This window comes from Furipterus horrens, unplaced genomic scaffold, assembly GCF_987537825.1.
Source record: "Furipterus horrens unplaced genomic scaffold, mFurHor1.1.pri manual_scaffold_10, whole genome shotgun sequence".
Classification (NCBI taxonomy): domain Eukaryota; kingdom Metazoa; phylum Chordata; class Mammalia; order Chiroptera; family Furipteridae; genus Furipterus; species Furipterus horrens.
This window is the reverse complement of record NW_028327180.1, coordinates 46,486,917-46,513,407: the sequence shown is the minus strand read 5'-3', so window position 1 is coordinate 46,513,407 and position 26,491 is coordinate 46,486,917. Positions and strand designations below refer to the sequence as shown.

Sequence of the window (26,491 nt, the reverse complement as noted above, 5' to 3'; positions counted from 1 at the left end):
AGGATAGAGATGTAAGTGCAGGAAAATCCAAGAACACGGGAATATTTCCTGGTCTGGAAGCATTCTTGCACAAAGCAGCCCAGGGAGGCTTCTCGACACTTTCCTTTTAAGAATCACTGGTGTTCCCTCCCAGACTGGGTGATGTGCTCTGTGTTGGCCAATAAAGTAGCCTACATGGAGAGAAATCTTGAGAATGAGATGCCATCTTGGACTTTCTGGCCCTAGGCAAGTCAATACAGCAATGCAGGGGAACTAAACAACACCACATGGAGTAGAACTACCTGGCTGAGCATAACCAACAGAATTGGGAAAGAATTCCTGTGGCTTTAAGCCACTCTGTTTTGGAAGGGTTTGTTAGAATTGGAATGTTTATCTCCTACATACTGACTTTTTACAGCACATCATGCTTCAGATCCCACTGCTGGCTCATGGATAAAGAGACCTGCAAGTACCTTTATAGCAGGCAGTAGGGAAGGCTACCCAAAGGAGCCAGTGCTAGAGTATGTCACCTCTCTTAGGTGGGTTGTGAACCACAGGTGGAAACACATCATCTAATTTTCTCCAAACTGGGGGCAGAGTCATTTTGCAGTACACATTTTTCATGTACAATATATCCCAAAGGCAGTTTCTAGTGATAAACAGCCTATAATTTAAAACACTCAGACTTATATTTAATAACTGGTTTGTTTTATTCTGCAGCTCAGCCCCAAACCCAACACTCAGATTTCTCTTCTGAATCTGTAGTTTTTTTCAGATCTATGTCAACAAAGACTGTTTCCCCCACTCTGATCCTCATGTGATAGGGACAAGGGGGCCCACAAAGACCCTAGCTCTCCAGCACCAGAACCTGGGCCCTCCCCTTGGACTGCACCCATATGTCTTTGCTAGGGCTCTGCCCTGGTCCCGCAACCCTTAGGTGTCCTTAAGCCAGGAATGCCAAACAGGTTTCCATACATGTGCCAACTCTGAATAAACATTGGGGGCTGCCCGGAGCCCAGGGGTGAGAGTAGTGAGGGAGGTGGCATCTGGGTTCCATTACAAAGAACACAGTACTTGACTGGCAATATCTGCCATGGTAACACCTACTTGACATGTATGGAATGAGGATATTAGGGAAACAGGCTGCATGCCGGCCACCAGCTCAGCTCAGAAAGGGGCAAAGTGTTTGTCCCATCCTTGTCTTGGGTGATTCTTCTGCCTGGCCAGGTGGCTGAGGAGGCAGTCTGAAAGCCACAAAGCTACAAGTGGCTTCCTCAGGCCCTGGATGGAACAGCATAAGCCCCACGCTAGAGAGAGCTGGAAGGGCAGCCCATACAGAGCCCCATGGGGGTCTGCACATTACAGCAGCTTCTCCTTGGGAGTTAATTTCATCCAGGCGAGGATAGGTGGCTGTCAAAATGAGTTAAGACGCAACTTGGGTGTAAAAACACTCCATGGCACTAACACAGAAATAAACTTAATCTCAGGATAAACTCAGTAATTTCCAGTCCAAACTATGAAGGTTCACCTTCAATGTGCTGAGAAACTAAAATAGAGTAAAAGGATAGCCTTAATTTAATCACATTCCAGAAAGAGGGCACACCGCTTTGAAAAAGCAGTCTCAGCAAAAGATGCAAGGGCGTATGTAAAAGAATGTTTCTAGAAAATACCAAAGGCACCAAACATAGCCCCAATGTGGCCTTCTGTTTCTCCTGGTGCCACTCCATACCCAGGGTGGGGAAGCTACTTCGTCCAGCTGACTTTGGGAATGTCATAGTGCTCTGTGAGTGTATCCAGATGTCTGTTGAAGTCCTGGAGAAGTCAAGGAAAAAAGCCCATGTTATCACAGCACAGAGCATGGTACTAGGAACATGTGGCACCATCCACTTTTACTCTTCCACATCCTGTTTCCCCTCAGTGAGCCCCCCTCTCAAAGCCACCCTGCCAGGCCTCATAGCTGCCTGAACCCTGGTCTTTCCCTTCAATGACCCCAGAGAAGCTGGGTAACCCCCCTTCCTACCAACACTCCAATAGCTCCTCTGCCAGGCTCCAAGCTTCTGGGCCCAGCTAGAACCTACGTGGCTCAGCCTCCCCCACTAGGCATGTGACTTACCTCCACTCTTTGCTTGTGAGTTTTGGAGGCTTTCTTCAGGATCCTTTCCATTTGCTGAAGAGAAGAGAAAAATGCAAGTGAGTCACATGCTCGACACAGCCCAGGCTGGCAGAGGATGGAAGATGGGAGCCCTGGCTGCTGGGCTCTCATTCCTAGAACAGCTGGATGTCCCAAGTCCCTCAACTCCACTCAGGCTCGTCTGACAAGGATACTTGGCTACAGTACAACCCACTAGAAACCTAGGTCAGCTGCCTTTGGTCTGAGTGGCAGGAAATGTACTAGTACCAATGTAGGCAGGCTCTGCAAGGAGTTGTACAAGTGCTTTCTGCTTCCTTGGGCAATTGAAAGAATTCCTATTTTGCAGAAAAAGAAAGAAACAGATGGGGTTTAAGGATAAGAAGTAAGCAAAGGGCCTAACACAGAGTAGGTGCTTCAGTGACAGTATATACCCTGATGCTCACAGTGCCAGGAGGGACACAAGATCCAGATAACTTTCATGAGTGATTCTAGATTATGCATCCAGCACGACTGTGACCTGCCCCTCTACTCACTCCTAATCTCCAATGGCACCTGTTAAGAGTTGGGTTTGGGATGCAGAACCAGACAGACCTGGGGCTGCACCTGGCTCTACATTTATTAGCTAGGTGACTGTAGCCAACTCACTTGGGTGGCCCATACCTACCCCTGTACATCTAGGTATTCATGGCCTTGTACAGTTGTCTGCCACACTGACTCTGGTTTGGACCCATGACTCAGTTTACTTAACATAATGTAGTGTCAGTACTAGGCTGGCCTTAACAAGACCCAGCATCTTTTGCTTTGTGCCCTTGGAAGCCAACTATCCTGCAGGAAGTCTGATGACCTCACTGGAAAGCCATCTTGGATGTTCCAGCCCAATTGGGCCTCCAGCCCCAGCTGCCATCTGGCTGCACCAGACCCTAAGCAACGTCAGCAGAACCACCCTGTGAGCCCTGCCAATCTACAGACCCATGAGATAACACTGTCAGCTGCCACCTGGCTGTTGCACCCGGTCCCTCCTCCTCCTTTGCTGCCTCATCTTCCTCTGTCTCCAGTCACCTCCCAGCTGGCCAACCCTCCCTCTGGAGTGTCTGCCCCGTCTATCCCCGCCTCTCTTCCTGCTGTTGTGAGCCCACATGAGGCCTGTGTCTCTTCACAAGAGGCCGAAACGACTTGACCAGCTGTCACCAATGCCAGACCCTTGGCAGGGCTCTGCCTTCTTTCTCCCCAGTTTGTGCACCAAGTTCACAGCATGTCTTGGGTGCTGTCACCATCTCCGTTTCACACACAGAGAACATAAGGACCAGAATTCACAGGGGGTGATGGGCCTGGAGGTACCAAGCCCTGATCCCTTCCATCAGGCAGGGGCCCACCCCAAGGGGCCTGCACCCAGAAGCTGCCCAGCCTTCATGTTCCCTGTGCTCAATCAAACACCCTCCATGAAAGATTCTGCATTGCCCAACTGTACCTAGCTTTGCCCACACCTCCCTTCTCTCTCATCTATCTTACCTCTCTCTCCCAGGTCAAACAAAACTGGCAACAGTAGTTTTAATTTTAAATGCCAAAACCGAAAATTTCCCTTTGACCTTCCACCACCTCCACCTACAGGCCCGTTTTTCTGTTCCCCTTGACAGTAAATCTCCCAAGTCATTTCTATTCCTCCTCTGTCTTTCCCCATCTTCTCTTGGATCCACTCTAATCCACCTTCCTCTTTAAATTTATTTTTAATTATAACTGACATTCAACATTATATTTAACCAGTCTTCCCTCCTCCTCATTCCAAATGCCAGTTAAGGGTTCTCAGTGCTCATGCCACACGACCTCTTGGCAGCGTATGACACAGCTGATCACTTCCTCCTCCTCCTCAAAACACTTTCTCCACTCGGCTCCTAAAAACACGCTCTTTCTCCTGGTATTCCTCCCCATGTTCCTCTGCCACCCTCTAATCACCAGAGGTTAGACCTTAGACCTCTTCTCTGTCGCTGTCCCGCCTCAGAGTTCATCCAGTCCCACAGCAATTGAATGTTTGTCTGGGGCCCAGACCTCACCACCAAACTCCAGGTTCGGATGTCAAAATGTGCATCCACTTGGACTTCTAAAAAGTACCTCAAATTTGACTTTTCTAAAACCAAGATCTATTTTTTACTGATTGAGTTGAGAGAGAGGAAGGGAGAGTGAGCAACAAAGAGAGAGAAACATTGATTTGTTGTTGCACCCATTGATGCATTCACTGGTTATCGTAGGTGACCTGACAGGGAATTGAACCCACAACCTTGGTGTATAGGGATGACACTCTAAGCAACTGAACTACCTGGGCAGGGCTAAAACTAAGGTCTTGATACCTTCCCTTAGAAACCTGTTTCATCCACAGTCCTTCCAATCTAAGTAAACAGTACCTTCATCCACCCAGCTTCTCCTGCCAAAAATCTTGGTCACCCTTGATTCTTCTTTCCTAGCCCATATCCAGTCCATCAGCTGATCCTGCTGTTATTTCAAAATCTTTCCCAAATCCAATACTTCCCATAACTGATGCACCAGTAACATCCTAGCCCTGCCTTTGACTATAACCTTAGGGAAGGGACTTAAGTGCATTCACTTGTTAAATCCTAACCACAAACCAATGAGGTAAGAACTTCAGCCCCACTTTACAGATGAAGAAACTGAGGTGTGGAAGGGTAGCCAACTTGCCCAGTTACACCACCAACAAATGGTAGAGACAGAGTGGAACCCAGGTCTGTCTTGCCAAAGCCAGTGCATCTCATGTTTTTTGTTTGTTTTTGGTACAACTGAATTAGGCCTGGTAGCAATGAGTACGCGTTTCCCTAATGTCACCGGAACAAATCCCCCAGACCAGGATTAGTTTCTCAGCCTAGGCACTATTGACATTTTGGGTCAAATCATCCTTTCCTGTAGGGGGCGCTGTCTTAGGCACTGTAAGATGCTGAGCAGCATCTCTGACCTCCACCCAGTACATGCAAGGAGCACACAGCCAGAGCTGTGACAAAACGTCTCCAAGCATTGTCGGAAGACTTCTTAGGAATGTAAGTAGGGGGACAAAACGGCCCTCAGCTGAGAACCACTGACTCAGACCTATTAATCCCTAATCCCAGCACAAGAGACCAAGCTTGCCTGTCTATAGCTGATCCCTATCCCCCACCGCCTACACTTATTATGTGTTTAATATTAAGATAAGTAACTTAATAGAGCTTTAAAAAAAAAAAAAAAAACAATATATTTGAATCTGACAACAAAACTGTCACGGAAGCAGACTTTGTGGTGACTTACAGCCGGAAGCATGGCCATTTAATATCAACAGCTAACATCAACTGGGCGTTGACTGTATACCGGACCAAGGGACAAATGCTTTACTTGCATCTCAAAAGTCTCATCCCTCTTAGGAAAAAAGTACTATCCTGACCCCTACTGATGAGAAAACTGAGGCAGGGGCAGACGAGTTTCTGGCCCAGTGTCACAGGGCAAATGAGGGACAGTACTGGAATCCTAACCCGGGTCTCCAACTCTGCTTCCTTTCAACGCACCTCTAGCTCTTCCCCGAGCAATCCGGGTTTCGAGTCTCCCGGCCCTTCCTAAACACCCACTCCGGGAGACCCAGACCCATGGAGAGGGGTATCCCCAGCCTATCAACCCGCCTAACCCGCTTCTCCTGCATCTTCTCGAAAGCCGTTTGGGCCGGGGTCCGCTTGTCCAGGCCGCGCCGCTTCTCCTCCTCATTTTTTTTGCTCGTTCCCATAGCTTCCAGGAGTTTCGCCTTGTCTTTGTCCTTCTTTTTCTTCTTCCTGGAAGAGGAGACGATACGAGAGTGAGGGGAGATAGGGTAAAGGTGGGTCAGAGAGCAAGAGCCCACGGTCTCGGAAAGAGGCTTAAGGGGGCAGAAGACGGGTTCCCGTGGTCTCTTGGGACTCACCGCTTGGTCACGCCGAGCTCTGCGACGCCTTTCAGCTTCAAGGGCGCCTTTTGGACCTGCTCGTAGGCCTCCATTGCTCCCGTCCGCCGTTTAGTAGGTAAACTGCCACACTTCCTATTTGAGAACACTATATCCGGCCGAACTCCCGCCTCTCTTCGTCTTGATTGGCCGAGCTAGGTGGTGCTCATACACCTTTGGCATCTGACGCGGGCCATACTTCCGAGTTACGGACTGGGCCTGGAGAGTCTGGCTCTACGGCTTCCTTCGTATCCAGTGTCCTGGCACACTTCCGGCTTTCGTGCCCACTTTTGGAGTCTCTGCCTTTGGCCTTCCTACCCCCACGCTACAAGTGAAGCCAATTTGACAAACTCCATTTCTTAAAATCTGACGTCTTTTTTGAGTGTTTTGTGTGCATTTGGATGTCCTGTCTCTTTTACTGCCATATTTTGAGGGTTCAGTGGGTAATTTGCATTTTAATTTGTACTGCTGTTGCCCGAATTGTGCCAGGGACTTTGGGCAGGAGGAAAGTAGGGGACGAAGGAGGGAGAGAAAAAGCAAGCATCCCCTAAAGTAGACGACACTGGACAAAGGAAGTCTCGGTGTCTGCAGTTCCCATTTCTGCCTGCAAGAGGCAGCAAGCTACTGCCCGATGCTTCCGCCCTAGGCTCGCCTTTCGGCATTCCAGATTTGGAAGGATATGAGTGCCAAAAGAAAAGGATGGGGGGCTGCCAGCCTGTGTCAGCTTCCTCTTGGGGCCGTCCATGACAGAATCAACTCCTCAGAGAGGGACAGAACAGACTCAACTGGAGAAATCTGTTCTCCCCCAGCCAACCCAGCAGCTGTGGCGCTCGTCCCTGGCGCTTCCAAGGCTTTGTTCCCTGGAGAAAGTGTCCTGCTGTCTCTGTCCTTCCCTTTCCTCACAAAATGGGGATGATGATAACAACAACTAATACTTTGTATGGGCTTTTATAGATCATCTCATTTATTCTCACAGCCACCCTATTACATAAACCATCCTGATTTTGTAGGTAGAGAAACTGATGCACGACTCTAATCCAACCTATGCTGAACGTTCCACCCTTGCTTTTGTCACCACACTGTGAAACCATCCATTGTAAATGCGTGTAAATACCTTTAAGACAGTATTTCTCAATCTTTTTTTCTCATTATTACCCCCTAAAAAAAGAACGCTTTAACTTAATTTAGTTTAATGAGAAAAGTTAATACTGATGAATATGATTTTGTCTGGGAGGGTGAAGCTTTGAAGGAGCACAGGCCATTGAAATATCTAAGACTTTTTAGCTCCACCCTGAACCCATTTTTGTCCATTTGGGGGTAATATTCCCCCATTGATAACTTCTGCTATTTTTTAAATTAAATCTTTATTGTATTTTTTTTTTCATTTCCGTTTAGACCCTTTATAGATAACTGGAGTCAAGGGGGCAAGGACACATGGGATGTTTCCCATGTGGGGCTATTATGAATGAGACATCCATTACAGGTTTTTGTGTGAACATGTTTCCATTTCTCTGGGACTGCCCAAGAGTGCAAGTGCTGAATCATAAAAGGACAAAAAAGCTCCTTTCAGCCTAGCTTATCTCTCTTTCCTTAAGTCCGACAGGCATAATTAACTGTTGTTTCTCTGAGCCTCTATTCTCAGGACTGGAGAGATTACTGGAAAGCATCCCCCACACAGGTGTTTTAAAACTTATACAAACAGAACATACCAGACAGCGAAACAAACTAAAGCCTGCACTCTCAGCCTGAAACCTGATTTACAATTAATTGCCAAGACTACCCAGCTACAACCCCTGCCCCTTTTTGATCCAAAAAAACCCTTACAGCTCCTACCCCTCAGGACTGGTGCATTTCTCCACATCTAGCCTGTTCCCTCTCTTGGGAAAGTAAAAATAAAACTTTGTTCTGTGCACTTTCTTCTCTTTGTGAATTCTTTCACAGCCTGCATCACCAGACACCCTAGCAGATCATATGATAGTTGTATGTTTTTATTTTATTTTATTGTAGTAAGAACACAACATGAGGAGCTATCCTTTAAAAAAAATTTAACTGTACAAAAATACATTAATATTGACTATAATAAGTACTATGTTGTGTAGCAGATCTTACAACTTATTCATCTTGTTTGACTGAAACTTTATGCCTGTTGATTAGTAAGTCCCATTTTTCTGGTTGCATTAATGACCATTAGATCTTCAGAACGACTCTATGTGGTAGGTACTAAAGTAATTGGCATCTTATAAAATAAGGCTCAGAGAGGCCAGGTGACTTGCCTGAGGCCACACAGCCAGTGGCTGGAGGACTGGTATTTGAGTTGAGGTATGCTTGCAGCCTCTCCATCACCCTGCGTGTTTCTGGAAGGTGTCCCCTCCCCACAGGCACACCCAATGATGGCAGATGTGCTCTGAGGCTCTGTGACCTCCCACAGCCCTGGTGGCCATGGACATACCTCAGGCTGTTGGCCAAAGAGCTTGGCTGTAACTTGAGTCTCACCCAGGCTGGGGGTGATGGGGCGGGTGGGCGGGTGACAGCCAGGGCAGGGAGATTTTCCCAGACACTGGTGTGTGGCAGCCTGGCAACCGTGTGGCCCTGAGGAGACTGGGGGCTTCTGGAGCCTGTTCCTGGCAGTGACCTTCACCATGGGCAACAAGCAGACAGTCTTCACTCATGAGCAGCTGGAAGCATATCAGGTAAGAATGATGTGCAGAGCCCTCAGCGGGTTTGGCAGCCTTGGATTCCCGGCCTGGGGTTTAGGGACAGCACCCCTCAGGGCTGGGTGTGCAGTCAGCAAGGGTTTGTGCACAGCTTCAGCAGAGATGAGCATGGGTTGGTGGGGAGGGGAAGGAGGCCCCCCAGGCAGGGCCTGGGCCAAGCCAACCTCTCTTTCCACAGGACTGCACCTTCTTCACAAGGAAGGAAATCATGAGGTCAGTCTGGAGAAGAAGGAAGGAAAACCTTGAGACAACTTTCTCTGCATTGCGGGAGAGTGTTTGCAATTTGCCAGGACTCAATGCTTCATGGCAGAGCACTAGTGGTCAGGAGACAGAGGCAGAGATGGGGAGGCTGAGAAGTTACATCTCGTCATGTTGTCACGTCTCTAGGCTGACAAGCTTGAGCTTTCTCCCAAGGGTGGCAAGGGGCCATGGAGAGCGTGTAAGCAGGGGGGAAACAGACCAGCATGTTAGAAGGTCCCCCTGGAGACCAGTGTGGAGGCTGGGAGCCCTGAGGCAGAGTCTGCAGCCAGCTCTGGGTTATGGGGTTGCCATCAAGGTGAGGGGATGGGAAGGTGCCCTGAGGCTGCTGCAAGGCCCTGGCATGGGCGAGAAAGGCATAGGTGGGTATCCCACATCATCGACCTGCCCATGGTGCCATTGTTCAGGGGTCCTGACCCAGGAACTTGGAGCTGTGAAACCCAAGCTCGCCAGGGTTCGGCTGCAGAGTGATCGGGGCCAAGGGCCCAATTGTGTGGGCATGGGACATCCATTATTGATGGGCACACCTTTCATGAGTGAGCCCCATTGTCTGGGCGAGGACAGTTTGCAGGGTCACCCTGGCCATGATGATCGAATTACTGATGGAGAAACTGAGGCTCGGACAAGAGAGGTTGACCCCAGCTTTGCAGATAGGCCAAATCCCAAGGAGTTGGAGGGCTGACGTTTCATCTGTCCCAAGCTTCTCACTTGTTAGACAGACTAACTGAGGCTCAGAGGGGAATAGGGACTGGCTCAAGTCCATGCAGAAACCGAAACTCAGGTCGTTCCCCAAGGGGACCCAAGCAAGGAACCAGATGGTCGTGACTGAATTGCAGGTACTCCCTCCTTAAGCTCCTAATCATCACATGACCCAGGGGCTCCTATCCCCTTCTGAGATGTCCCTAGAAGTTTGGGGACCTTTAACTCATCCAGGCTTGTCTCTACGAGGCTGCTACTCAGCATGTTGCAATGAAGGTATGGCATCACCAGGTGAGCATCAGACTGGAGAGCTGGCCTCCCAGACTAGGTTGTATGCATGGCATTTGGTGTTTTCCAAATGCATCTCAGTTACCCTTTCAAAATACCTGAATACTGGCCTTTGTCTCTGCTCTGCCCCATCAAGGGAACCCTGCTTCCCATTATGGAGATAGAGAAGGGAAATGAGAGGATGCGAGTCTTTAGAAGTATGGTCTTGCCAATAATGTGATGATGTTCAGAGATTCAAAGATCGGCTCAGATTCTCTAAATGCTTATTGTGAAGTGACTTCACCTTAAGCACTCTCTTCTGCCAGCCCCATCTACCTGGTGAGCTCTTACTCATGCTTCAAAGCCCAGTGTCAATGTCTCCTCCTCGGGGAAATCTTTTCTCCTCCCTGGCTTGCTTTCCCCAATCTAATCTCCCCAAGCTCTGGGGTCCTCTCTCTACCTTGGCCGTGACCCCAGGGAGATAGAGGTGTCTGTATGCTTGAAGGCAGGGCCCAGGGCTGATCATTAGGGACCCAGAATCTTTTAGTATAGAGCAAGCAGCTGCAAGTGAGAGAGGAGGGTCAAGTCACCTCCTTCCCATCATCCCCAAATCTTCCCGGTGTTTCCACCTCTACACCAGGCTCTTCTACCGCTACCAGGACCTGGCACCCCAGCTTGTTCCCCTTGACTATACCAGCTGCCCTGATGTGAAGGTGCCCTACGAGCTCATCGGCAGCATGCCTGAGCTGAAGGTATGCTTAGGCAATGGGGCAGACAGGGAAAAAAATAGTAGCGATGCCACATTTCTCTGAGGTGAGTGCTACAATTATTCCCATTTCATGGATGAGAAAACTGAAGTTCATGACCACCCAACCAGGATGTGAGAGAGACAGAATTCAAACCCTGGGCTGTTGGGAGGATGAGATAGGATAATGCAGCCAAAGGACTTAGCACAAAGCCTGTTGCATGGCAAATACTCAAGGAATGTTTGTTCTTTTCATAGTAGGAGCAACTAAATGCAGGTTCCTCTCAGCTGGATATTCAACACATGGTTTGTGTCTCTGAAGGGGACTTGTGGAGGGAGTGACTGTGCATAGAGATTATTGTATCACAAGGTACAAAAACCTCATTCAAGAGGGACAGAATGGGTTAGATCATGTGAGCAAAAAATCTAGGGACATGGCGAGCACCAGGTATAGCTGGATCAGGGGCTCTGAGGATGGGCTTGGGAATCTGCTTCCATCTCAGTTCCTCCCAGGAAGAGGCTTCATCTCAATCAGCCCTTCTTCTTGAGGTAGTGAAGGGAGCTCCCAGACCCCAGATTCCTTCCGTCAGTTCTGTAACCACAGGTCCCTTCACCCCAATTTTTCAAAAGCAGCCCAGGGCAACCTCTGGTTGTCCAGTCAAAGTCACATGCCTATTTCAGAGCCAGTCGTGGCTGCCAGTGACTAGAACTCTGGTTGTCCTCTCCGGGGTCATGTGGCTGCCTCTGTAGCTGGAAGTAGGGACACCACCACCCAGACCACTGGGCAGAGAGTGAAGGTGCCTGAAGTCCCATCCAGGGACCATGGGAGGGTGAGAGGCTGGGTGGGGGGTACCTGGAGAGTCCCAGAAAGGTGAGTGCTGAGAGTGAGACCACATGGAGCCTGAGACCCTCGTCAGAGATGGTCTCCCGATTCCTGTCCCCAGGACAACCCGTTTCGACACAGGATTGCCCAGGTCTTCTCCGAGGATGGGGACGGCCACATGACCTTGGACAACTTCCTGGACATGTTTTCTGTGATGAGTGAAATGGCTCCCCGTGACCTCAAAGCCTACTACGCTTTTAAAATCTATGGTGCGTGCGGGGCCCCGGGTGGGGGCTGTGCAGTGGGGATCGGAAACAAGACCAGCCGCAGGGCCAGGGGCTGCTCTCCTGTCACAATGTCTTCCCAGGGGCTTCGAGGCCCAGCTCGGCCCTGTGTTCCACCCAGCCCATACCTCCGACTCATTTCCCTGCTCACTCCGTTCCAGCCACACTAGTCTCGCTCTTCCACCGACACACCAAACTCTTCCTGCCTCCAGGCCTTTGCCTCTGCTGTATCCTCTGCCCAGAACACCTTTCCTCTGGCTTCTTCTCATCTTGAGGTCTCGGTCATTTTTCACCCCCCATTTTATTTGTCTCTTAGCATGGAATAACTGTGCTTAATTTCTTGGTCACTGATATGTTCACTTCTTATTGACTTTCCATCTGAAGAGACCCAGGGCAGCAACAGTGTCTACTTGGCTCACCATCTGTCTCCTGTGCCTGACACATAGTAGGTGCTCAATAAATTCTTGTTGGATGAATGAATGAAAATGTATCCCAGTGCCTGACGCACAGCAGGCATCCAGTGAATACTTGTTGACTGAATGAGTGAGTAAAAAACAGTCATCTTGGTGTCTGGTACACAATAATTGGTCAATAAATACTTGAATAAATAAATGGAAATTTACCACAATGCTCAATAAATAGTAGGTGCTCAATAAATACTTGAATGAATAAATGAATGAATATGTTCCTGCCCAATTCAAAGAAAGACCTAATTTTTCTCTGAGGGTCTTGGGTTCCCTCCAGTGCCTCAGTTTCCTCCACTGTAACATGGGGACAAGACACACCCATGCTGGCCCAGCCTGCCTGCCACCTGCTGTCTGCTCACCCCACGCCCCCATCCTTCCTACTGCACAGACTTTAACAACGATGACTACATCTGTATGTGGGACCTGGAGCAGACGGTGACCAAGCTGACACGAGGGGAGCTGAGCGCCGAGGAGGTGAGCTTGGTGTGCGAGAAGGTGCTGGATGAGGCCGATGGGGACCACGATGGGCGGCTGTCCCTGGAAGACTTCCAGAACATGATCCTGCGGGCACCCGACTTCCTCAGGTGACACTCCCTGCCACCCCACACAGTCCGTTTCCACGTGTGAGAAAGGATCTATGGAGCTAGTTCTTAAGACTCCATTTGAGAAAGTTGTCTTGTTCATGCATGTGTAACCTTGAGGAACTTTTCTAACCTACCTGGCTTCAGTCTCTGCATCTTTAAAACAGGGATGATTAGGAAGCCAGTGGGCACCTCCTGGGGTGGGCACAGCTCTGTGGGTGAGTGGAATGTGGATGGTCTTCAGCCCTCACCTGCCTGAACATTTTGCAGTGAACAGACAGCACAGCTGTACTGGGCAGCCCTGGCGGAGTCAGAGCCCCCAGCGCAGGGTGGAGCGCACAGTTCCAGGAGTTAGTACAGGTGATGGCCGATCACATGTTTTTTGTACCTCCAGTGAGCTACGAATAGTTTTTAAATTGCTTTTTTAGCCCTGGATGGTGTGGCTCAGTGGGTTGAGTGCCAGCCTACGAACTGAAAGGTTGTCAGTTTGATTCCCAGTCAGGGCACATGCCTGGACTTTGGGCCAGGTCTGCCAGTTGGGGCTTGGGGGAGGCAACCAATCAATGGCAACTGATCAATGTTCTCTTGCACATTGAAATTTCTCTACCTCTCTGTCTCCCTCCCTTCCCCTCTAAAAAATAAATAAAATCTTTAAAATAAAACATTTTTAAAGAAATAAACTGATAAAGCAATGTTGCAATAGAAAAAAATTGCATTTTTAAATGTCTGGGAAGAAAATCAAAGAGTGATAATAAATACTCCAGGACATATAAAAGTGATATGAAATTGAAATTTCCGGGTCCATCAGTGGTTTTCCTGGCAGATAGCCTTGCCCTTTTGTGCACATATGGTCTATGGCTGCTTTCCAGCTACAAGGCAATTAGTCATTGTGCAAAGTTGGAAATATCAATTATTTGGCCCTTCCCAGAAAAAAACTGATTGACCCCAGAGTTAGTGCATGGAACAAATTTAGAGCAGTGCCTGGCGCACAGTAGGTGCTCAGTAACTGTGTACCATGGTTGCTGGTGTGGCTGTTACTGCTGGGGGTGTCCTTACCTGCACAGAGGGCCTCTTTTCTCTACCCGGGTAAGTGAGCCTGGTCTCCTGGCAGATGGAGACATGAATAATGACAGTGGGACGATGGCACAACTTCTCTGTGTCCCACTCTCAGACCTCAACACAGCCCCCCTTCACAGGGGAGTAAACTGAGGCCCAGAGAGGGGCAGCCCCCACTTACTCAGAGTCCTAGAGCAAGTCGGGGTATTAAACTGATTCAAACAGATGTGCTCCCAACCCTGGGTGGGGGCGGGGCCTGGAGGGCTACAGCTGGGGCTCCATCTTCCCTTGTGACTACTGGCCTGCTAGGGGACTCCCAGTGGGAGTGTTGAGGAGGAAGATGCAGGGGGCCGCCCTCTGCCTGGTGACACTCACTTGTTTACTCTTTGCACACAGCACCTTCCACATCCGCATCTGAGGACACCATGGAGGAGGAGCTGGGCCTAGTAGGGCAGGGTGACCCCTCACCCCCTTGTGGAATTTGGACTCTGGAAATAAACACATGTCATTGAGTCACACCTGCTGGGATGACACATTTCTACCTTAAACCTGGTGAACTGGAGGGAGGGGACCTGGGATCTCATCTCTGCCCACCCTGGGTTCCCCTAGGTATGGCTGCACCCTCTCTGGGCTACCATCTCCCTGACTACAGGAAAGTCTGCCTTCTAAGTCTCACTGCACTGAGAGGGCTGGACCTGCCTTGCTGTGGGTCTTGGTGAGCGGAGGTGAGGTGCGCAGATGAGGCCCATGCTGCCCCAACCCAGGACCCCCCAAAGCCAAATCCTATCCCAACTGCTTGAGGCCCCTTTTTCCTCAGTCCCTGAATTCCTCAAAGGGACTGCTTATTTATTCGAGCTGCTGGAGGAAGCCTCTGAGGGGTGGCAGAAATGTCACTTCCTGAGTTGGGCGCAGCACTTCACAGTTCATTAAGCACCTGCCCCTCTGCCATAGCATCCCGTGCCTGGCTGAGGACCAGCCACACTTTCTTCAGAGGGAACAGAGTGACCTGCCCGAGACCACAGCTCAAGTCATCTGCAGAGGCAGACTTGACTCCAGGCGCAGTCACTCCAGGTCCCAGACACCGGCATTCTGTGGCTTTGGGAAAGCCTCACACCCACTCCACCAGTGGTCATCCAGGGGCTCCATCTGTGGCCCCAGTCAGTCCAAAAGTAGTCATTTCCAATGGGGCAACTGAGAGCAGCCCCAAGGACCTTCTCAGACACTCCCACTGCATAGCATTTCTAGAGAGCCCACTTCCACCCTAAACCCCACCAAAAGCACCTACTATGCACTAAAGCCCCAGGATTTATGCACATCCTACTGCCTCATCCTGAACAGGAGCGACTACTCTTTCCCCGACTTTCCAGATGAGGAAACAGGCTCAGTGAGGTCTAGTGACTCACCAAAGGTCACACAACCTTGCAACCCAGGATTCCCTACACCCTGGATCCCACCCCGGAGCCCACCCCAACCACAGCCCTGGCCTGCCTCTCCCTTTTTAAAGTAAAGGATACATTTCCTTCGCCTAAAGTTGATGTTGGTGTCCAGAGTGCTTACCGTGCACCAAGCCCACCACCAGCTAATCTCCTTCCTTTGCATGAGAGCCTGGGAGAGGGCATGGCCAGGACTTAGACTTGAGCCCAGGTGCAGGGAATGTGGGGGAAAGGACTTCAAATTCTGTGACTTCCAATCCTCGCACTGATGCTCAGTAGCTGGTGACTTTGACCATGCCTCTCCTCCTCTCTGAACCTCAGTCTCTTCATTAAAATGTGCAGAAGGTGCCTACCTGCTGGGCCTGCTCAGAGGCGTAAAAGAAATAATGAACGCTGAGATCTGGTATGGGGCTGGCACACAGTAGGTGCCCCAGACCTTTACTGTAACTGATTGTTATTCTTACTCAAATAACCAGGTCACCCCAGTGACATTTGCAGGACCAGCCCTAAGCGACGTCTTTATTACATTTCTTGGGTTCCAGAGGGCTGGTGTGTAGAAAGCAAGGGGGCCAGGTGTGAGCAGCCCTTGGCAGCAAGGGTTCCAGAGCCAGAGCGAACCTCTTCTCTATCAGTACCCAGGGGCAAAAGGTGGCGGTGGGCGGTACTCCTCAGGGAGACAGTCCTCCTGAGGTTCGGCGAGGCCCCTCAGCTCCAATTTGGACAACTGTGAGGACAGGGCCTTCACTACCTGTTGGTGCCAAGCCCTGGTTCTCGGGCTCTCGTCGCTCCAGCTGGTTGACCTCGAGGCCTTCCTGGAGGAGTTATCTCTGTCTCTTGGAGCCTGGGGCTGTGAGGGGCTCTCTAGTGATGTGGCCACAGAGGGGTCTGTATAGGTGTTATTGTCCCAGACTGCATCATCCGCCCCAGTCCTTGAGCTGTGAGTCACCTCTGATCGCTTGGAGTCCTGGAGCGATGACAATCTCATGGCTGCCAGTTGGGATTTCAACTGCTGCTGGACCCTCTTGCCCGTCTGGGGAAGTATCTTGAGGTTCCTCCACAGTTTCTGGCAGGCCTCCTCGAGAGGGGCTTTTGGAGGGCAGGAGGAAGCAGCTTCTTCCATGGGCACTCCGTCCATCTCTGCGGATGCCTTCCTTTGCTTTCGCTGGTGGAGCAGGACGGGCTTTCCAGAGATCTAAAACCAAGAGTAGGCAAGACCTGTGCCAGCACATCCACCAGAGCTCTGAACCTGCCCTGGGCTGAGAAACGACTCGATATGAACCCTGGAACCTAGTCTCATGCCCCACCCTTCTCTTTTCAGTAGACTCTTCCCAACTCCCCCAGGAGTCAGCAAAGCTTTTCTGTAAAGGACCAGGGAGCAAGTATTTCCCATTTTGCCTCCTGTACAATCTGTGTCCTTACTCAGCTCTGCTGTTGTCAAGTGAGTGGGCCCAGGTTCCAATAAAACTTTATGGACACGGAAATCCAAGTTTCATTAGATTTTCACAAGCCATGAAATATTATTTTTCTCAACTATTCAAAAACGTAAATGCCATGTTTAGCTGGCAGGCTACATAGAAAGAGGCAATGACCAGATGTGGCCCTGAGGCCATGGTTTGCTGACCTCTGACCAACTGTCGTTCAGGCCCAGTGTGTGGCAAGTGTGACAGGTGCTGTTGATGGCCCACCCATATCCTCTTTGTCCCCAGCTCCACTCCCAAATGCTGGCACCAGGGACTCTGCCTGGGGCCTTCTCTGGCCACCAGTGCCCACTGTGCCCACATGCCACACCAGAAGTGTTAGAGAATAAAAGCCTCCCAGGAACAGTGCTTCATCAATTACTGGTGGAATTTGGAGAATAAATACTCCAGCTCCCTCACCCCTAAGGGGTGATAACTGAGGAGGGAGGCAGACAGGACACATGAAAACCTGTAAATAAACAAGACTTTGCAAATTCTGAGGAGTGCTCTGTTGCAAGTAAATAGGATGATGTGATGGAGTGGGCATTAGGGGGTGGGGAGTACTTTAGGTCTGGAGATTGGAGGGAGACCCCTGAAGAAGAACTGATGAAAGACATCAGGCATGGAGAATCTGGAGGCGGAGCTTACAGCACAGCATGTACAAGGCCCTGAGTTGGCCTCGTGTGTGGTGGCAGAGAGGCTGAAGCTGGGCTGGCGATGGGCAGAAGGAGGAACTGAAGTCGCAGTCAAGATTTTTATTTTGGTGCCTTGGGAAATCACTGGAAGGTTTTTAACTTGGAACTGCAGGATCTAATCTTCATTCTAGAAAGTCTTATCCAGCAGCTGTTGGCCCCCTCTGCTCTGGACCCTCCCTCAGGTTGGAGGTGCCAGCTTTCTGTCACATACCTCCTTGGGTCCAGCTGCTGAATGGGAGGAAGGATTCTGATGTTCGCTGCAGCCAGGGGTGAAGCTGGCAGCTTCCTCAGCCAAAGCATTGTAGTAAAGGAAGAGATCCTCATAATCCACGTTTGCTGGATCCTTCTGCAGGAATGGGGACCTGCAGCTCAGCCCCAGGGAGGGGAACTGGGATGGGGCTGAGGTCCCTGGACTCTGGTAGTTGGGGCTCAGGAGCTGCTCTACCCACAAACCTTGTAAAGAAGCACGCCACTCTCACAGTAGCTTCTGAGGGCCGAGGTCCCGCCCACAAACCCTTATAAGGAGGCCTGTCGCTCTCACAGCAGCTTCTGAGGGCTCAGGTCCCACCATCTGAGGCTTATCAGGAAGTATGTTATTCCTATAGATCAGCTAAGGTTATGCCTGGCACATGAATCCTCCTAAAAATTCAGCCTTTGGAGAAACTAGGACCAGGAGGAGTGGGGCCATGGGAGGACAAGGACCATGAAAAACCAGAATCACAAGAGATTGAAGGGGACTGGTGGGAGCAAGATGAGTCTGGGGGGGGTTGGCCCCTGGGAGAACAGCTACTGCCCAATTGGGTCCCGACCCTCACCTGCCCACAGGGCTGCTTCAGCAGCTCCCCATGTGGCTGCATCGGCTGCTGCTGGTGGAAGGTGACCAGGGCGTCCAGCGAGGTGTGGGTGCTTTCCTCCCCAGGGATGAGAAAGCTCCCATTGTCCAAGAGCTTCACCATGAAGTGGCGGTAGCAGTTTTGGGCTCTGCAGAGACACTGCCAGGGCTGAGACATCCCACTCCCCTCATTCTGTCCCCATCCCGTGGTCCCTGAAATGGCAGCATTACAGCTGCAGCCCAATAGCTCAGGGTCTTGTGTAAGCTTCTCCACTCATTAGCCATATGACACTTGGTAGGTGACTAGCAACACTGTGCCTCAGTTTCCCTATCTATAACATGGGGTTAGGAAGAGGAAACAAACTACTGCAGGAAAAGCTTAGCCTGGTGCTTGTCTAGGGCTAAGTGATCAATAGAAATGATCATGAAAATTGAGTCAGGCTTCAGCCTGAGGCTGTGTTGCCTGGAACACTGCTCCACTAAAGAATGGGTAGAATGGGTGCATTTCTTAATGGCCTTCTACTATGTGCTTACTATATGTTTTTTTTTTTTTTTTTATTCTCACCCAAGGGCATTTTTTCATTGCTTTTAGAGAGAGGAAGGGAAGGAAAGAAATGTTGATTGGCTGTCTCCCATACACACTTGGACTGGGAATCGAACCCACAACCTAGATATGTGCCCTGACCTAGAATGGAACCTCCAACCAGCTGAGCCACACTATATGTTTTAATCCTCACATGAGTAATTAATTTTAGCATTTCTATGTTAGAGATGAGGACTTTGAGGGAGACACAGAAAGGTTGAGTAACTTGCCACGGTTATATAGCATGTAAGTAGCAGAACCCAGCCTTGGATGGTGCAACTTGGTCCTGAGGTTTTCCCACTGTAGGTAATTCTGTAATGGAGCCATTGGATTTTTTTGTATTCCTTTTGCCTGAAATCGTTTTGAAAAATAGTTGGTGCTGCTGAATCTGCTAACTGGGACGTCAGATCAGGCTTTGAGGCCTCAAGTAGCTGGGGTGCCCTGGGTTTCCAGCACATCCTCCTGGGTGGAGTCAGTGTTGCCAAGTAGATGGTGGCAGGGAGGCAGGTGGTTACAGAAAGGGTAGTAGCCACTCTCAGGTCCCCAGTAGCTCCTGTTCTCAGACACACAGTCTTAGCTACCACCAGATCCAAGTCTGCTGGTTACAGCCAGACCTGCAGCTGCTCACTTTTCAGCCAGATCTGTCCAGCACTTCATACCGGTTGCTGACAATTGTGGTATAAGGCACACATTGCCCACTCCAAAAAAGCCTGGCACCCTTCTGCCCCTGCCCTGTTCCCTAGCCCAAGCCTTACTTGTAGGAGAGTGTGTAGCCCACATGACTGTGACTGACCCTGATGAGGAAGGATCCCAGGGGCTGTGACTCCAGCAAGCTCTCCGCATCCCTGGAAGAGCACACACAGGAGGAAGATGGCTGAGGTCCAGCCACCCAGTGTACTTCCCTGACCCTTAGTGTACCTGTCATCCCAGGACTGAACAACCTAAAACATTTTTTTTTCTTGGTTGTTTCAGAACTTGGGATATTCATGGACAGGATATCCATGGGGATCCTGGAACCAATCCCCATGGACATCGAGGAATGACTGTAATTAAGTTTTTGAGAAGTCAAGTTATATAAGGATTTAGAGTTGGCACCCCTAAATTCCACATTGTTCAAGGGTCAGCTATATTACTATCAATTACTATCATTATTACTATTATTTCTGGGATTCACAGAGAGTAAGGTGACCTTCTATGGCGGGGGGGTGGGGCTCTGGACTTGTGTTGTCCAGCACAGAGGTCACTGACCACATGTGGCTACTGGGCACTTAAAATGTGGCTGGTCTGAATCAAGATGTACTTTTCGCATATAATACAAACCATATTTTAAAGACTCAGTACCCAGAAAAGGAAATATAGTCAACAATATTGTAATAATTATGCATGGTGTCAGATGGACTAGACTTATTGGGATAATCACTTTGTAAGTTATATAAATGTCTAATCACTATGTTGTACACCTGAAACTAATATAATATTGCATGTCGACTGTAATGGAAAATATTTTATTATTAAAAATCTTTTAAAAATATTTTGCCCTGGTTTGTGTCGCTCAGTGGATCGAGTGCTAACCTGTGAACCAAAGGGTCACTGGTTTGATTCCCGGTCAGGGGACATGCCTGGGTTGCGGGCCAGGTCCCCAGTTGGGGGTGCAATAGAGGCAACCATACATCAATATTTCTCTCCTTCTCTCTCTCCCTCCCTTCCCTTCTCTCTAAAAATATATAAATAAAATATTTTTAAAAATTAAAAAATAAAGAGTACAAATAGAAGCGTATATATATATATATATAGTCTCATGAATTTTTTTTTAGTACTAATTACCTGTTGAAATGATAATATCATGGATGTACTGGGTTAAATACTGCAACCTTTTAGTTATGGGATGACACTCCAACCAACTGAGCCATACCAGCCAGGGCAAATAAAAGATGTGATTAAAGTTAATCCTACCAGTTTATTGTTGCTTCTTTTTATATAGCTACTAAAAAATTTAAAAGTGCATTGTATGGCTTATATCATATTTTATTGGCACACTCAGAAACCATGCCCAATTCTGCCTCTCTGTGGCTTTTGCACAGTTCTCTCAATTTCCTGAATGCCCAGGGTGGCAATAAATGTTCTTTTCTCCATTTTTTTAGAGCCAAGTCCTGGGGTGACTAAGTAGGTAAGTTTGCTCATCTTACCAACTTTGAGCTTAGAGCTCAGTCTGATGTAGAAAGTACATGTTAGCTATATGTCTGATGGATTGAGATAAGCTATTTGGGGCACTATGTTAAGAAGGATCCTGAGGCTGCATCCTGCCATCGTTGGTTGGTGATAACTAGTCCGGTAAGGGGCAGGAGAAGGTTGGGGGTGTGGGCTCTCCCAGGACCCTGGCAATTCTGGTCTGGTGGCCACCTGTACAGAGGAAGCAGAGGTCCAGAGAGGAAAAATAACTTGCCCAAGGGCACACAGCAAGTCCACAGAGGAGACAAGAGTCAAACCCATAGCTCTGAAGCTCTTTCCATCCTCTTAACACACTTAGGTGAGCTGAGCCCAGAATTCGACAGTGAAAACTTGCTCAGGGTTGGGGAAGACAAAGAAAAAGGGTGAAAGGCAAGGTGGAAGGTGTGGGTGTCCTCACTGTCTGGAGATGGCACCATGGAACCATGAAGGGACTCCTTCTTGGGCCAGCGGGCCCACCTGTGTCTGCACAAACCAGTCCATTCGCGGGGGCAGCGGTGGGGGCAGCTTTCTGGTCTCTGTCATGGCTTCCTGAGAGGGAAGGTGTCACCTGGGGGCAGGAAGGAGGAGAGAGAGTCAAGCCTGGTTCACCTCCCATCTTTATCCTGTTCTTGCAGCTTATGGTGCCTCCGCTTTGGAGAAGTCCTCCAGGCTGGACAGAGCAACAGGCTTGAAACTGATTTGCATTTCTTGAACACCTATGTTCCAGCACTTTATGTACACTCACTTATCAACTCCTCCCCAAAATCCTCCAAGGATAATAAGAATAAAAGAATAAATGGAAATAAAAAGAATAAAAAGGGAGTAATAATAATAAAAGCAAAGCCCTGATCGGTGTGGCTCAGAGGGTTGCGCATCTTTCAGCAAAGCAAAAGGTCACTGGTTCGATTCCAGGTCAGTGTATGTGCCTGGCTTGTGGGTTTGGTTCCTAGTCGGGGCACGTGCAAGAGGCAACCGATTGATGTTTCTCTTCCTCTTTATCCCTCTCTCCTCCCCTCTCTAAAAATAAATAAATAATATCTTTAAAAAAATAATAAAAGGAAAAGAAAAAACATCCTCAGATTTTTTCATTACTGCAAATGTTGGAAAGTTATCTTTATAGATGTATGTATTTAAGTCTAAGAACTGAGTTTATTTAAATATTAAGTAACTACCAATATCCCTGGAGGGATGTGGCGATGGCAGAGTGATAAGTGAATGAATGAAATAGTGGTCACTCAGTGGGCACCATAAAAGGCTGCCATGGTACATTAAACACCGCAGAGATGTGGCCCAAACAGTTGCTCTGCCACCAATGTCACCAGGCAAGGTGGCCACAGATAGCACACCTATAACATGTCAGGTTCATAGTTAATTCACACTCATTCTCAACAATTTTAAGCTCAGGTACCAGTGGACTTTGTAAGCTAATGACACAGAGCTGGAAAACAGAGAAAACCACCAGCACCAATTTGCAAAACAGTACGAAGTCAGTATAAAGCCAGCAGGGTTGTGCCCTGCTGGGTTGACCCCTCATGCCCACCTTAATTCTGTCCGCAAACTGGCCCCACCCCTCACATAGCCCAGGTCTAATTTTTCAATACTGCAGAAGGTCAGTGTTACCAGGCTGTTTCCACAGAAACCCAGTCAATATTGACTTTTTCCTGCCAGAAGATAGATGGTAAGAACACCCCTCCAGGGAGTGGCCCAAAGGAATTCTGGGGCAAGTTAAATTAAATCTATTAAGAAATGTTTAGCCCTGGCTGGGTGGCTTAGTTGGTTGGAGTGTCTCCCATAAACTGGAAGTTCAGGGGTTTGCTTCCCTGTCAGGGCACATGCCCAGGTTGCATGTTCAGTCCCAGGTCGGGCCTCGTGCCAGAGGAAACTGATCAACGTTTCTCTCCCTCTCTCTCTCTCCCTCTCTTCCCATCTCTCTAAAATCAGTAGCATGTCTAAAAAGAAGAAAAGAAAGAAATGTTTAATGAGGCAGAGCGACAAAGCTGTTAAGAGCCTGGAATCGGAGCCTGGGTTCAAACCCCAGCTCCCCCACTTAGCGGCTGTGTGATCTTGGGCAAATCAACTTAACCTCTCTGCCTGTATTTTCAACTGCAATTTGGGGAATAATGATATTTACCTGGTGTAATGTAAGCTCTGACAGTGTTTTTTCTTTTCTGTAATGTTAGAATCTGACTTAAGTTTTGATTGCTCAGACATCCATTTCAAGGATGGCAATCTCCCATCAACATGGCCAGCCACATGACTGAAGAGCCAGGCTGCCTTCTCCCAGTGAGGTTCCTTTGCTTTAGAGATCTTGGTTGATTTCAATAATTGCCCATGGGTACACTTGCTCTCTCTACCTTGGAGCCTGGTGCGTCTTCCCAGGTGTGTGGTAAATTTCAAGGTCCTTAAGTAATATATAAACCTTTTTTTTTTTAAGTTTCTTGATGGTTATTGCTGAAGGGCATCTTAAAATCATAACAAGAACCACAAGGGCTGGTCCAGTCACAACATTGGTATTGATTGGCAGAGACCAGCACAAAACACCTCTATGTACAAAAAATATTCATGGGTCCAGTAGTGACCCAGCACGGGGGACTATTTCTTGGCTTGTTCTGTCTTTTATGTGGGAGACCTCCTACTTATCCTTCAAGACCCAGCAAAAATATCCCCTCCTTCATGCAGCTTTCCTGCCTCTTCCCATTAGACAAAACCCTGGCGACTGTCTATGTCCCCTACCTTCCCCAGTTCTTGCCTCTGGCCTAGCCTTGCCTCATGAGCTGGAGTGTCTGTCTGGCTCTGTCTCCCTCATATTAGGAGCTCCCAGGGTCGGTGCCCAGGGCTAGGTTCTTGGGGATTTTTCTGGGTCGCCAGCATCACCTGGAGCTGTGTGGGCACAGAAGCGGGTACAGGTGAGTGCTGATGATTAGATAGTTTAGTGAGGGATGAAGTTATACTAAGTTTCAAGTTCCTAACCCTGGCATTGGGGCCTCTCCCACCTCCTAATCCCCTGTTCCAGCCCTAAAAGCATCCTTCCTTTACCAAAAACTGATCAGTTCTCTTTCTCCTCCACACCTTTGCCCAGGAGGTTCTTTGCCCTTTCCCCAAGTCCAGTTCCATTTTCCAATGATTACCTCCAGAAAATTCCTCATTCATCTCTGGTCCCTGCCAGCCCCATTCCACCCTCTGGCTCAGCCTGGACTCGATGCTCTTTCTTCTAGAGGCTCTCAGAGGCCCCAGCCTCACCCAGCATGGGGCAGGCACAGAGGTGGGCATGTGGTTGACTCAGGAATCCCAATCCGGGAAACATACCTGGAAGACCCCTGAGTGGCCGAGGCCCTCCGTTCTGGTTATGCCGTGCGGGTGCCTGCAGGAAGCCTGGGTTTCAGTTCAGGGCCAGCACGTCAGCAGGGCTGGGCGGGGCCACTGCCCCCGGTGGTTCCTGTTTCCTTAAACACAGGAGTCCCGAGGGTGGGCGGGACCAAGACAACCCCAGTTGCCTTCTGTCTGTACTCCAACAAAGCCACTGAGCTGCAGGTGGAGGGGTACCCTTGCTCCACCTGGACCTGAACAAGCATTTATTGAGCACCTGTGCTAGGTCCTCAGGGGACAGAGAAGAGACCCCAAGAGAGTCATAAGCCCCACTCTCCTGGTATCTACAATCTAGCGAGCAATGAAAAGGAGTAGGAAATTATGAATGTTTTTTCAAAGCAAACAGCAGGTCAGGAAACAGAGACTGAAGTTTCAAGAACCCCCAGAGGGGACCTAACTGGTCTGGAGAAAGTGGCTCCTGGGGGCAGGTAGGAGTCAGCTCCATTGGGTGGGTGGTTGAAGAAAGAGTGCCTTAGGTAGAGGGAGCCACAGAGACCTAGGGCCTGAGGCAGGATGGAACCTGGATAGGCCAAGCCTCACTTTGCATGTAGAGCCACATTATGAGTTCTGCAAAAAAAAAAAACAAAGAAGCAAGCAAAAAACCCAGAACAACAACAACAACAAAGCAAAACCATTTAAAATGATATTCTATGACTGTGTTAGCATGATAATTATATATTTATTATTATTGTATTAATGTTTTGTGATTAAAAAAAACTAAAACATTTCCCATACAGATTGTGGGCTCTGAGTATGGGAATCTGTGCCTAACAAATCAGCCAGCCCCAGATGTATGCTGGCTGCCCCTAGCCATCCTCCCAGCACATGGGCAAAACCACTTCCTCCTCTTTCAGGCAGAAATGGCCCAGATCTTCATGGCTGAGCTGGAGGGGGGCCTCCTTGCAGGCCTATCACCCTGACCCAGCTGGTTTAGATCGCCTCATTGCAGGCTCGAGCTGGGGGCCCCACCACTTCCTGCTGTGTGTGTGTGTGTGTGTGTGTGTGTGTGTGTGTGTGTGTGTGGTGGGGGGCTGCCCTGAGTCTGCAGGTCAAGAGCCCCAGGCAGAAAACACAAAGAACCTGTTTCTCACTCACCCACTGTGTGGCTTTGGGTGAGTTGCCCAACCTCTCGGGGTCTCAGTTTCCTCGTCTGTGAAGTCACATTATAGCCCTCCTTAGTCATGTGTTGATGATAGGAGAGACAAACTTGGGGCAGGCAGCTGGGGGCTCAGTTGAGATACCAGGACTCCTCACTGTGACTTAATCTGTTGCCCTTGTGTCTGGCTGGGGGGAGATGCAGCTTGGGCTCCAGACCTCCCAGGCTGGGCAACGTTGGGTAGCTCACTTTGCCTCTCTGATCCCCCGTGCCCTCCACAGCTCAAGGAGCCCACTTCTCACCTCTATGATGAGGAGCAACACTGTTGGGAAGGAGGACAAAAGGGCTCGACCAACCCTTGTCAGTTAGAAAGCCTGGCCATTGCGGGTATCATTTGTATGGAATTCAGTCTCCAGGAACATGGGACCTATCAGTCCACCTCTGGCCAAGCCCCCTGAGGTCCCACCACAAAGGGCTCCACCCTGACTGCCCAGATCAGCTTGGCGGATGTGGTCTTCCGCAAATTAACGGCCTCCCCTGAGAATGTCACAAGAGAATTACTCCTCACCCTCACCCTTCAGTGACCACAGTCCTGGATGGAACCTGTGAATGGATACGTGGTCCCCAGAGAAACTTCCAGAAGAGAACCAGCAGGAAGACTGGGTGGGGCTGGGACTCCAAATCTCCGCCCCCTTTGACACAGTTGCCTTAGCTGGTGATTGGGATTTCCATGGCCCTCAGTAGGATTGGTGGCCCTTGGAGTCAGTGACCAGAATGCCACTTCACCATGGATGTCAGGGATGGGGAAGTCAAGCTAGTGGAACTTCCACGCTGAGGGGGAAACAAGAGTTGGCCATGAGAAGTGAGTTCTCAT

The 26,491-nt window shown here is 49.4% G+C and overlaps 3 protein-coding genes across 6 annotated transcripts; 1 reads left to right on the top strand and 2 right to left on the bottom strand.

Annotated features, from left to right (window-relative positions):
- Nucleotides 1-665: 665 nt before the first annotated feature.
- Nucleotides 666-6,165, bottom strand: FAM32A (family with sequence similarity 32 member A). The gene is made up of 4 exons (XM_090289860.1): nt 6,036-6,165; nt 5,766-5,907; nt 2,093-2,146; nt 666-1,791 (listed from the first exon to the last, which is right to left on the bottom strand). Exons 1-4 carry the CDS (start codon nt 6,107-6,109, stop codon nt 1,723-1,725), a joined length of 339 nt encoding a protein of 112 aa, XP_090145986.1. The 5' UTR covers nt 6,110-6,165; the 3' UTR covers nt 666-1,722.
- A 2,527-nt stretch (nt 6,166-8,692) lies between these two features.
- On the top strand, nt 8,693-14,444 carry CIB3 (calcium and integrin binding family member 3). 2 transcript variants are annotated; one of them, XM_090288877.1, is made up of 6 exons: nt 8,693-8,743; nt 8,946-8,980; nt 10,632-10,743; nt 11,681-11,828; nt 12,699-12,894; nt 14,344-14,444. In XM_090288877.1, exons 1-6 carry the CDS (start codon nt 8,693-8,695, stop codon nt 14,363-14,365), a joined length of 564 nt encoding a protein of 187 aa, XP_090145003.1. In that variant the 3' UTR covers nt 14,366-14,444. The 2 variants fall into 2 exon arrangements, with proteins under 2 accessions (XP_090145003.1, XP_090145004.1); XM_090288878.1 differs by lacking the exons at nt 8,946-8,980; nt 10,632-10,743.
- A 1,427-nt stretch (nt 14,445-15,871) lies between these two features.
- Nucleotides 15,872-24,557, bottom strand: HSH2D (hematopoietic SH2 domain containing). 3 transcript variants are annotated; one of them, XM_090288876.1, is made up of 7 exons: nt 24,284-24,557; nt 21,574-21,723; nt 19,703-19,792; nt 18,348-18,513; nt 17,744-17,878; nt 17,633-17,638; nt 15,872-16,572 (listed from the first exon to the last, which is right to left on the bottom strand). In XM_090288876.1, the coding sequence occupies exons 2-7, from the start codon at nt 21,696-21,698 to the stop codon at nt 16,009-16,011; spliced, it is 1,086 nt and encodes a 361-aa protein (XP_090145002.1). In that variant the 5' UTR covers nt 21,699-21,723; nt 24,284-24,557; the 3' UTR covers nt 15,872-16,008. The 3 variants fall into 3 exon arrangements, with proteins under 3 accessions (XP_090145002.1, XP_090145000.1, XP_090145001.1); XM_090288874.1 differs by lacking the exons at nt 17,633-17,638; nt 17,744-17,878; XM_090288875.1 differs by lacking the exons at nt 17,633-17,638; nt 17,744-17,878 and having other exon boundaries at nt 19,741-19,792; nt 21,633-21,723.
- Nucleotides 24,558-26,491: the final 1,934 nt, after the last annotated feature.